General features: G+C 42.1%; 1 protein-coding gene across 1 annotated transcript in view; it reads left to right on the plus strand.

The window, feature by feature from the left end:
* The window catches only part of ephb2a (eph receptor B2a), an 85,818-nt gene that overhangs the window by 45,168 nt on the left and 28,627 nt on the right, over positions 1 to 12,023 (plus strand). Inside the window, exon 8 of the mRNA XM_053425502.1 lies at positions 5,496 to 5,560. Within this exon, the coding sequence (XP_053281477.1) occupies positions 5,496 to 5,560 (65 nt within the window). The remainder of the gene's footprint in view (positions 1 to 5,495; positions 5,561 to 12,023) is intronic.

The raw sequence follows: 12,023 nt of genomic DNA on the forward strand, positions 1-12,023 counted from the left end.
ACTGGAAGGGGGCACATACTTTCTCACAGCACTGTATATATGTAACTGAAAAATTATCTAATGAATCTAACCTTAGCCAGTAGACGTTTGGAGCTTACAGGGCACAGACATATCATAGCCAGCATCATTTATTCCTGTTGAGCAGATTGCTGGTAGATGTATGGTTAACACATCCACTCTGCATTTAACCAACACGAGTGAAAAAGTAACTGTAATCATGCCACTCTGCACAGTGGTTGAGATTTAGGATAGTGTTCATGGGCAACTAAGACTGAATAGGTGGGTTGTCACTCCTGTCCAGGGAAACAGACTTACTGAGCCTCATTATTTTGGAGTATAATCAAATGTTGAAATAAAGTGCACTGTATAAAAAAAAATTCATAGCATTGACCTTTGCTCATGGTATACAATGTAATTCAAATAGTACATTTACTTACTTAAGGGAAACAATTTAAAATTTCAGGTTTTATATTTATTTTAAGCCTGGTGTACTTACAGTTTAGTTGGTACCTTTTAGAAAAAGGTGTTCTCTTCAATGAGAGAAACTATCCTGATTTGCATTTGTAAAGCTCAGAGCATTGTCATTTGAATGTGAAAGCCTCCCCTAGGCTTAGGTGCATTGGGGTCACCTCTAGGGTTGCAAAATTCCGGGAATATTCAAACCTGGAAACTTTCCATGGGAATTAACGGGAATATCTCATTCTGGGAGTGCTGTACCAGTGTGCTTGATGTAGCCTCCTGCAATGTCAGCTTGTTAATGGGGTCCCAATAGTATTAAAAAGAATTACCTGGAGATTATTAAAGTTCAGTGCAAAAGAGTTTATTCTTTCAGAAAAGATAAACCCAAGCTGGCTCAGGACCAAACGACAAGTTTTTCTGATTCTTTTTATTCTGTTTTTCCGAGATAATTATCTCCGATCTTTTTTTGCAAGTGAATGCAATACGCAATTATATATGTTTTATTTTTAATGTCATAAACATTGTAGAAAAGCCATCATGCCAAGAAACTACACCAAGAAGACAACCTCGGGCCAAACACCCCTCGCAGAGATGGAGAGTGCAGCCGCTGAGGTCATGCAAGGAAAGAAGTCCTTAAGAAAAGCTGGAAGGGATAGAAATATTGATAAGACAACCCTCAAAAGATTCATAAAGAAAAAAGAGAGGGAAAGTAAAATCAGTAGCCTGGGGTGCAGTAGCTGAGGCAAAGAGAATATTCACAGATGAGATGGAGGAGGAGCTTGCCAAACACCAAAACAACTAGCTGACCAGTTCCATGGCCTTGCTCCAGTTAAGTGCCGTGAACTGGCATTTGAATACGCAGAGAAAATCAATATCCCTGTCCCTGCCAATTGGACAGAGAAACAATGTGCCGGTAAGCTAGGGTGTGCAAGAGATCACATGAATCATAATAATCATAAATGTGCTTAATTGACAAATCCCCATGATTATGTTACTAGTCCGATATTAGTGGTTGTCAATCTAGCTGTCGGGATTTTAACTATTACAACATGTGTTGTTATTGTAGTTTTAAAGTGGAAAAAGTAAGTGGACCACTTTTTTTTAAACAATCATATTTTCACTGCCCTTTGTCCTGAAGACATTCTGATCATTTCCATTTCTAGAAAACATCCTGAATTAATGGGAAATGTGTACATTTTACTGATATATAATTTTAGCTTGCCTAGAGGGGAGCAAATGTAAAAAATGTCCCACATTACCCCGCTCTCCCCTACGTGATTTGGGATTATGATCCAGGTTATCTAGGGCTGCAACTGTGAATATGCATTAACGCAAATTTGTAGGACAAACTATATCTGCGCTGTTCCTTGTTCGATCTCCAATAGCCTTTGCAAAGATAGCTTCAATGCTGAGGACCTTCTTATATGACACGTTCAGATTATATTTGTGTAAGAGTTCGACCAACGTCTTGCTTCTTGTATGCAAATGCATTTCGAGGGCCACGAACACTGCAAGTGGAGGCTCACAATTCAAGTTTGAGGAAAGAGAAGTCATATTTAGAATGGCCATCTGACTCACAGAGAGTATCTCCCAATAATTCTCCTGTTCGGATGATTATTTGGGCCCTGAAAGGAGATGACGGAAGAAATACTTCATACATTGTGGAACAGATGATTCTTCGCAGTCTTTGGGAAATTAAACATCAAACATGAATGGTGTGTCGTGATTTAAAACGGCTTTTCTGAGAATGGATGCTGCCATTAGTAATGTATGTGTCTCCTCCTCTGGTCATTGAGATGCAACTGATATGATCTTCCTTAGAGTCTTTGAGCAAAAGATGAAAACTCAGTCACAGGTACCTTTCTCTTCTGTCAAATCCGGAAAGTGTTTGAGGACTGTTTTCTTTAGGCGTGTCCGGTTCACAGTCTTCTGGAGTCAATGTTGTTCCAATCGCTCCGTCATCATATCGGTCAGATCTTGTAATGCAAAGATGTTGCGACCTCCAGCAATTTCTTCCTGTATGAATTGGAGCAACTCATTTTCGTCTATGACTTCAAAGTCTTCACTAGCTGTATCTCGTTTACAAATTGCATTGTAACGACGTTTGAACCCTGTCTAGCAATTGCGATGATACTTTGGCTCAATAGCGACAAGATCTCCCTCTGAAAGGAGTGCCACAATACGATCTTCCCCTTGTGCAACTGCCATGTCATGTATCTGATGGGATAGTTCTACCTTCTGGAAAGAATGCTCTGCTGCATTTGTTTCATCACCACAGAAGATACATATTTTACTATTTACAGGTGCACCAGTTCGGCAGGATCTTCTTGTGGCAGGAGGCAATTCTTCAGAATAACCTTTTTTTCCGTCGTTTGGTTTTGGAAAAGAATGCATAGCTGCCAATTCGTTGTCCCAGCCATCTCATAATACCTGTTAAATTTTCTCTGTCTCCCTTTTAGGGTTGGTTCAGCAGTAGCAGTAAAAGAAGGAATACTTACTTTCAATGTTCAGTGCAACTTATGCAGTCACTTCATACAGTATCATGATAACTTATTCCGTAAAGAGCCAAGTGGTTCAGTGAATTGTGATTACTGAGGGGCATTACTAATGGAATTACTTTATTCTTCAGGCATTTATTCACTCATCCTACATGGACTGAATGGACTTTCCAAATGAGGAACACAGAAGAATGAACTTTAATCTATCTAAGCAATAGAATAGAGAAAATAATGAAATGAGGAATAGAAGATAAATAACTAAAGGGCATGAATTGTAAGATTGTAAAATATTCTTGACATACATCAAATTACTGTATATGAAATGGAATAAATAATAAACACCTTCCCTTATTCAAAATACTCATTGGACATTCTCCAAAGTTACTATAGCTATTAAAATTATTTATAAAAAAAAAAAGGTATGAAAATTGTTAGCCACCTTATTTTTTTGCCATACCATAATTTTCAAAACTTCCATATTTGAGCAACATTTCATTCCCAACTGACTTGCAATAGCAATACAAAATAATATTACATAGCAAATGTAAGAAAATTAAGACCTTTAAAAAAATATATAATTCTGAATTTGGTCAGATTTTTTAATCTGGTTTCTTAGCCCTCGGACCAAAATTGTTCAATTAAGAAAAGAAAAGACAACTTTTGCATCAATTTGAAATGACTGAGTGCCTAGGCACTGTCGTCGCCAGGCACTAAACTTGACCTCGCCTCCGGCGATTGGACAAACGTGTTTGTTGATCCAGGATTTGAGAAGGAATAATTAGACACTTATACATGAAGTTCTGGAAATTGAACATTTATTGTAAAACAATGAAATACTTACAGAGAGTCTCTGGGGTTCTGCCGGACACGTCAACAGGTTCACTGGATCATGTCGAGAAGAAGCGCACACTCATCCTAAATCCACAGTATTTATCAAGACACAGGGTGCAGCACAGAGGCGGGTCTTTTTCTTTGAGGGAATTCACTTATTGGCCAGATGTATATTGTTTCCTTAAAGTGCAGTTTTTTGCAAGCACATCACTTGTAAGGGAAAATTCAACCGACCAGGTGTCCCACTACTGTGGCCCTGGCAAACAGGGAGTTTGCTACAGCGGACGGACACAGCAGATTAGACTCAGAGGAGGATTTCATATCTTTTTCTCACCACGTTTTATGAAGCACCTCTCTGTATTAGTTCTGGCATGTCCTCTCTCTTTCCTGAGCACCCGTGCCTGTTGTGCAAACCCTGCGTCTGAGTAAAAAAGATAGACATCATTCCAAGAAAAGAAACAGTTGTAGCATAAGCTTAATATGGACTATGCAGCTGAAATTATTCGTAGGGTACAGGTAAAATATAGTCACAAGATACAGAGAAACATAGATATCTCAACAGCACCCCACTATGCTTCAGGATCAGGACAGAAGCACATTAAAGGTCCGGTCTGTGTCTCTGTCGGAGTCTGCTTCCTCCTCACTCCTCTGACCTGAGCTCATCTTACTCTTTCACATTAAACACCCTGACTGATAGGACACGTACAGTGCTTTTGTTTACTTTGTGTTTGTTTAATTCACTTTAGAGTTTGAGACACATGTTAAATCTGCTACGCAACACAAGATGTAACGCACAGTCAGGACATCAAGGTTAAAGTGTCGGAACGATCCGGAGACATGCTCTAACATCATCGATTAGTAACTGAATACATGTGATTATCAGTTCATGTGAAGAGGGACAGAAACCAGCACACACACACACACACACACACTAAATTTGTTGGCAGAGTACTAACAAATTTAGGTACGCACATATTAATGAATCCCAGAATTATGCGTCAAACGTTGGTAGTAAATTGTTAGTAAATGAGGCCCAATGTCCATGGGCTTTGGATAACTTTGGTTGTTGTGTTGCCAATGCTGCTACCATTGGCATTAGCATTAGCTTCCAGACTTGTTCCCAGGTTGTTTTACGATGATCCCTTTTGGTGGAAGATTTTGGAGATCAGAATTACAGTCCACTACATCAGCAATGTCTTAGTTTTGCTGTAATGTAGTTTTATCAGCAGATAAGCAGGATTGGAGGCAGAATGTATCAAAGTGTAATAGAGCAGGCACTCACATCACCATTCCCCCAGAGGTGAAATCATATTATTATAAAACACCATGTCAAAGAAATATCACTTAATGATGATTTATTTTTACAACTAACTGTTTGATAAGACTTACCAACAGTAAACTAAACCACATACTAATTTTGCTATAAAAAGAAAAACAAGAAGCTAAAACAGCCTAAACAGGGGGAATTTGATGCTTTAGAAATACTGATGAATACAGGTCTAAACAAGCAGTTCATGTTGAAATATACTATAGTTTTCAAGATAACAAAAACATATGGCAACATATTCAATGTTTTGTTTTGGTATTGAGAAAATCAGTTGTAAAATATTGTGGGTTGTCGATGCTAATGGTCTTTATTAACGTTTCCTTTGGTTTATCATCCAAATCACATATTCATGCAAGCCTCTGTGTGTTTGTCTACAGCAGGAGAAGTTCAGACAGACCAGAATCAGAATATACAGACAAACTACAGCATTATAACACTGGACACAGTAAGTACTTTTTACTCTCAAAAGTATGTTGTCAGCCATTTAACTCTAATGCTTAGTAATTTTTTTTTTTAAGAATACAGTTACGCCCAAATAGTAAAGTCGCCATTGTTAAGGTTTACATTTTAAAAGGCAGTGCATAGACTTTAATGACATCTAGTGGTGAGTTATCATGTTACAGCTGAATATCCCTCACCTAACCCTCCCTCTCCAAACATGAAAGAGAACCTATGGTAGCCTTCAGTTGTCATTAAAAACTCAAAAGATGTTTAGTTTGCCCAGTTTGGACTACTGTAAAAACATGGCAGTCTCCATAGAGAGGACCCGCTCCCGATGTATTTAAACCTTTAAAAACCTGATAATCATGAAGCTTTTTCAAGGAGAGAGAGAGAGAGAGAGAGAGAGAGAGAGAGAGAGACAGATTTTATTGCTTTAGCTTCGGTTATTAGTTTTGAGTTCACAGGGTTTAAGGCCTGTTCTTCAGTAACAACAGACAAAGAAGAGCTGATGTCTCCAGTTTGTTTGGTGAGTAAACTTTTGTTTTATTAACCTTTTACAGTCTTTATCTTCATGTGCTCTTTATGCTCTAGAGCAGGGGTGTCAAACTCATTTTAGTTATGGGGCCACATACTGCCCACTTTGAACTCAAGTGGGCCAGACCAGTAAAATCATAGCATAATAGCTTCGTATCCCAAGGTTTTTTCACCACCGTCGCCACGCCCCTCAGCCCTGGATGACGTCGCGTCGCTCAGGGTGGGGGGGCGTGGCGGATACCGACATGAAACCAACATAACGGAGGGGTCCGACCCATCTTGGAACACGGACCTAGGAGTCTGATGCACGCATTAAAAGTGAAAGGTACGGGCAGGCGGGCGCCGGCTGAGGTGGGATTCCAGCCCCCGGGGCTCCATGCACTACACTGCGTACCCCCTGAACCACTTCGCGTACCCCGAACCCCAGTTTGGGAACCGATGGTCTACGGCAGGGGTCACCAACCTTTTTGAAACTGAGAGCTACTTCAAAGGTACTGAGTAGTACGAAGGGCTTCTTGTTTGATACAAACTTCCTGAATAACAAAGTTGCAAAGATCACCTTTTAATAATAATAATAATATATGTGAAGAGAATGTCTGATCACATCCATTTTAATTATTTCTCACAATAATTATTAACAATGATTTCCACAACAATGATGGTAGGAAACAGATATATTAAAACATGCAACATTGATGTCTGTTAATCTGTTTCAACTTTGCTTAATCAGCCTGTACTTTTTCAAAAATAGAGGAAAAATATAAATTATAATCACTTTGGTACAACGATGATAAAGCTCAACCAAAAAGAACACATGCATGTGACTGGGGTGGAATGTTTCTAAGTGGCTTCTTAATTTGTTGGGTCTCAAACTGTCAGCTGCCAGAGTTTTCAGACCTAAAATCCACACTGGTCTCTCCTCATGTCCTCCTTCATTCACTGTGAACCCAAGAGCAAGACAGGCCTTATCGTACGTTCTTTTCAACTTGGTTGGCGGTTTGACATTTATTTTTATTTTTTAGTTTAGATCATGCCTTGCATACTGCGGGCCGAGCTTGACCCCCTGGCGGGGCCATATCCTGCCCGCGGGCCGTATGTTTGACACCCCTGCTCTAGAGTTACTGTGTTTCTAGGTGTTCTGACTGGAGAATAGCAAAGGTTAGCATGCTAGTTACGATCCCGGTGAATGTGAATTACGATACTTACAAAGCTAACTAGTGAGCCGATAGCTTTGCAATGCTGGTCCTACCAGTTACCTGAGGACTGCTAACCTGTGTTAACCAGGTGTTATATTAAGCTCGATAAAAAAGTACATTTTAAAAAGTCCATGAAGACGTGGTGATGGTTCAGTTTAACATAATGTTTAAGTCACTTTTTACATTTTGTATCTAAACTTAATCAGGGAAAAGTTGTGTGTTTGTAGTTATGTAGTGAAGCTGTCAGGTTATACTGACTGCTTAGGAAAAAGACAGTAAGATGTCTAAATTAGATTTTGAGATTCAGTTATTTGATTTATCCTGGGCTGTGTATGTTTGATGTATTGGTGCCAGTGTCATAATTTGTACTTTAATCTGATTATCTGTTGTGATAAAGTCTGATTGTTAAAAAATAATTCATAAATTATTTTTCTATCTCTCTCTGCTGACGTGCCTTTAAAGGTTCATCCATGAGGCAGAAGGGCTGAACCTTTAGTTGATAATGATGACGTAAAACAACTGAACCTCATCAAACTATCAGATGACTGGTGTCAACAGAAGGAAGACCTCTTGTATGGAATAGAATATTTGGTGCCATTCTTCAGGATGTTGAGAGAGACTGGATAACAACATCCTTAATTCTTTAATGAGATGTGATGATGATGTCAACAAACCACCTTCAGTTTCTTCTGAGAAGACAGACCAACAGATCTTTGTGTTTGATTCTCTATATTCTAAGCTTCAGATTCTTACCTTCTACTTTTTTTAGAGGTGGTAGTAACATTTTAAAAACATGATTTACAAATTATTTATCCTGAATTAGTAAATGAGAGAGACTGGTGCGCTGTAGAGAAAGGCTTCGCACGTACTACGCAGTTTTATGTTTATTACGTTTTTTCTTGTTTGTTTTTTTGTACACACTACACTGTCGTTCATACAGTATGATCGAGTAGAACTTTTGGAAATTCGTCCATCGCTTAATAAAGAGTTTTTCTCAATTTACCGGAGTACTTGCTGTGGCTCTCTTGTCCTACCGCCGATCTGTTTACCAATATGCCAACGGAGGAGAAAGCAGAGAGGGAAGCGGGTCATCGCAAACTGCTGTGTGCTGGCGTTCACTGAGACCTGGCTTGATCCTGTCGTGCCTGACTCGGCCATCACTCCGGCCGGTTTTTCCATCTACCGGCAGGACAGAACCTCCGAGTTGGGTAAGAGTAGAGGTGGAGGGGTATGCTTGATGGTCAACTCTCGCTGGGGCACAGATGTTGCTGCGCTTTCAGCACAATGCTCACCAGACCTGGAGCTGCTATCGATAAAAGTCCACCCCTTTTACCTTCCTCTGGAATTCAGCTCCGTTATAATCACAGCTGTCTACATTCCACCGCAGGCAGACAAAACATGCGCGTTAGAGGACCTATACGGAGTTATTAACGGACTTGAGGATGCTCACCCTGAGGCAGTCTCTATTGTTCTTGGTGACTTCAATAGGGCTAATATGAGGAAAGTTCTGCAAAAATATTAATATTAACTTTCCTAACCGGGGTGACCAGATTCTTGACCATTGCTACTCGCAAATACGGAACAACTACAAACCCGTCCCCCGCTTTTGGGAAATCGGATCACACCACCATCACGCTAATCATCTAAACCTACAGACAACACCTAAAACAGGAAAAACCTGTTTCGGCCAGTTCAACGCTGGAGTGCTGAAGCCATTACCACTCTCCAGGACTGCTTTGAAACAACAAATTGGCAGATGTTCTGTGTTGCAGCGGATGGGGTCATTGACAAAGAGACTGTCTCTGCAGATATATCTCCAAATGCATCGATGATGTCATCCCTAGGGTCAATGTTAGGACTTTCCCAAACCAATACCCCTGTGTAAATGGTAATGTTCGTGCTTAGCTCAGAGCACATCCTCTGCTGATAACTCTGGTGACCCAGAGGCTTTGAATAAGTCCAGATGTGACCTACAGAGGGCCATCAGAGATGGAAAAAGAGACTACAGGGATAAGCTGGAATCCAACTAGCTCAGCTCTGACCCCGATGCTTGTGGGTTGGCCTGCGACACATCACAGGCTATAATGGGAGAAATAGCAGTGATGATCAGCCTGCCGCCTATCTACCTGATGACCTCAACACCTTTTACGCATGGTTTGAGTCAACTTTACCCTTCCATACGCAAACTGGCCGAGGACCGAGACGACTGCACTCTGTCCCTGACCGTGGCTGACGTGAGGCTAGAGCTTCAAAGAGTGACCCCTTGGAAATCATCTGGGCCCGATGGAGTTCCAGGCCGTGTCCTCAGGGGGTGCGCCGACCAGCTAGCGGAGGTATTCATCTCCATATTTAACCTCTCCATACATCTGTCAACAGTTCCCACCTGCTTCAAGCAGGCCACCATCATCCCCATACGTAAAAAAAAACATCCATCACCTGTTTAAATGACTACCTCCCTGTAGCACTGACCTCCACCATCATGAAGAGCGTCGAGCAGATTGTCAAAACCCACATCTGCTCTACCCTTCCGAACACCCTGGACCCCTTTCAAATTGCATACCGCCCAAACAGATCTACGGATGATGCCATTTCCCTGACTACGCACACCACCCTCTCCCATCTGGAAAAGGGTAGCACATATGTGAGGATGCTGTTCGTGGACTACAGCTCAGCATTCAACACTATTTTGCCTGCCAAGCTCGTCCCTAAACTCAGGAGCCTGGGTCTTAAAACCTCCCTGTGCAACTGGATCCTGAACTTCCTGACGAGCAGACCCCAGGTGGTGAGAATGGGAAACCACACCTCATATTCACTGACCCTGAGTACTGGGGCCCCATAGGGCTGCGTACTCAGTCCCCTCCTGTATTCCCTGTACACGCAGGACTGTTTGGCTACACACAGTTCCAACATCATTGTTAAATTTGCGGTAGACACTAACATCCTGGGTCTCATCTCTAGCAACGATGAGACCACTTATAGAGATGAGGTAAGGGGCTTGGTAACATGGTGCCAAGATAACAACCTGTCTCTCAACGTCTGCAAGACCAAGGAGATGATCGTGGAAGTCTCCAACTTCAAATTCCTCGGTGCGTTCATCAAGGATGACCTTACCTGGTCCAGACAAGCAGACTCAGCGGTCAAACTGCACGAAAGCGCCTATACTTCCTGAGGAGACTCAAAAAGTTTGGGATTTCGGAGACTTCCGGTGGCGCGCTACAGGTATGGCAGCATAGTAACTGAGCTCCGGGCATCAGCCTTAAATTCAATCATCTTTACTCATTAATACTACACACAAACAAACAAATTACATCTCGCTTCGATGATGAATGGGGACAAAGGCAAGAAAGGAGGATATGGACTACGCAGTAACTTTGAAAGAGAATCGAGATGGAGGCCGAAGCTAGCGAAACTCGAAAACAAGATGGAGACTGCAGAGAGACCGAAACTGTGGATTCAATACGCACGGCGGTGAGTGAAGTTATGACTAAAGGAATGGCAGCGCTTCAGGCCGAATTGAAGAAAGACCTCTCAGACTTCCGCACATACTTCAGGGAGGTATTAAAAAACAAATGGACGAATTTGTATCAGAAGTAAACCGGAAAATACAAGATGTGACAGGCCAAACTGAAGGGGCAGTGGAGCGCGTAGGCCAGATGGAGGAAAACTTGATCGTCATGGAAAGTTAGGACATCGGAGTCAAAGACACTCTTACCCAGTTGCTCACTAGACAGCGGGCGCTACAGGAAAAAGTGACCGATCTGGAGGGGCGCTCCAGGAGTAACAATATCAGGATCTATGGCATCCCCGAGGACGCAGAGGGCACGTCAGCAGTGACTTTTATTGTAAACTTAATCAAGACAGAGCTGGGGAGCGAACTCAGCCGTGAACTGGGGATTGAGCGTGCGCACCGCGCCATGGCACCGAAACCACCACCGAGTGTCCCGCCACGCTCTATGGTGGTTCGTTTCCTCCAGTTCTCTGTCAAAGAAAAGATCCTTCACGCCGTGAAGTATTGTAGTAAGTAATGTATTTTGACCATGATTATGCAACGGAGGTGCAGAACAAAAGGAAGGAATATATACCCATCAAGAAAATACTACGGGATAATGGCGTGCGTTTCCAGACTCCACTAACAAGAATGCGTGCTTTTTTTTAAACGGGCACTGCAACGTACAACAGTGCTGCACAAGCAGCAGAAGACCTGCGGAGGAGAGGATACATGGTGGGCGAGATCCCCGGCCGCAGTACCAAGAGCAAAGACATCTCGGAGGAGACGCTGGCTCGGCTTCTACCCTGGGAGACAGCGGAGGCCCGACCCGGCGGAGAAAAGCACCGGTTCCAGAAGCAGATTCGGGAGAAGCTGAAGGAGTACCGCAGAGCGGAACCGGGGGTCACAGCAAAGGATGAGTGAGACATTTAATCATAATTTTCCCATTATCTTATTATAATGATGTTCAGTTAAAACATAGGCTGTTGCCCACGGGCAAAAGACACAGTCACCAAACTCTTTTTTTCCACCACTGAGGGCCCCACCTTGTGGCCAGCCCCCTCACTGTCTAAAGCGACATGACAGCTTTTCTGATGGAAGTTCAGTTCACTGTTCTACAAAGTTCTGTTCTATACTGTACTGTTTATTACCAAAGGTCCGGGGTGATACAAGAATGTTTCAAAGGTAAGACTGATGCATTATCAACATTATAATATACTGTCTCTGAATGTAAATGGACTTGAATAACC

Source organism: Pleuronectes platessa, chromosome 6 (genome assembly GCF_947347685.1).
Source record: "Pleuronectes platessa chromosome 6, fPlePla1.1, whole genome shotgun sequence".
NCBI classification, from domain to species: Eukaryota; Metazoa; Chordata; class Actinopteri; order Pleuronectiformes; family Pleuronectidae; genus Pleuronectes; species Pleuronectes platessa.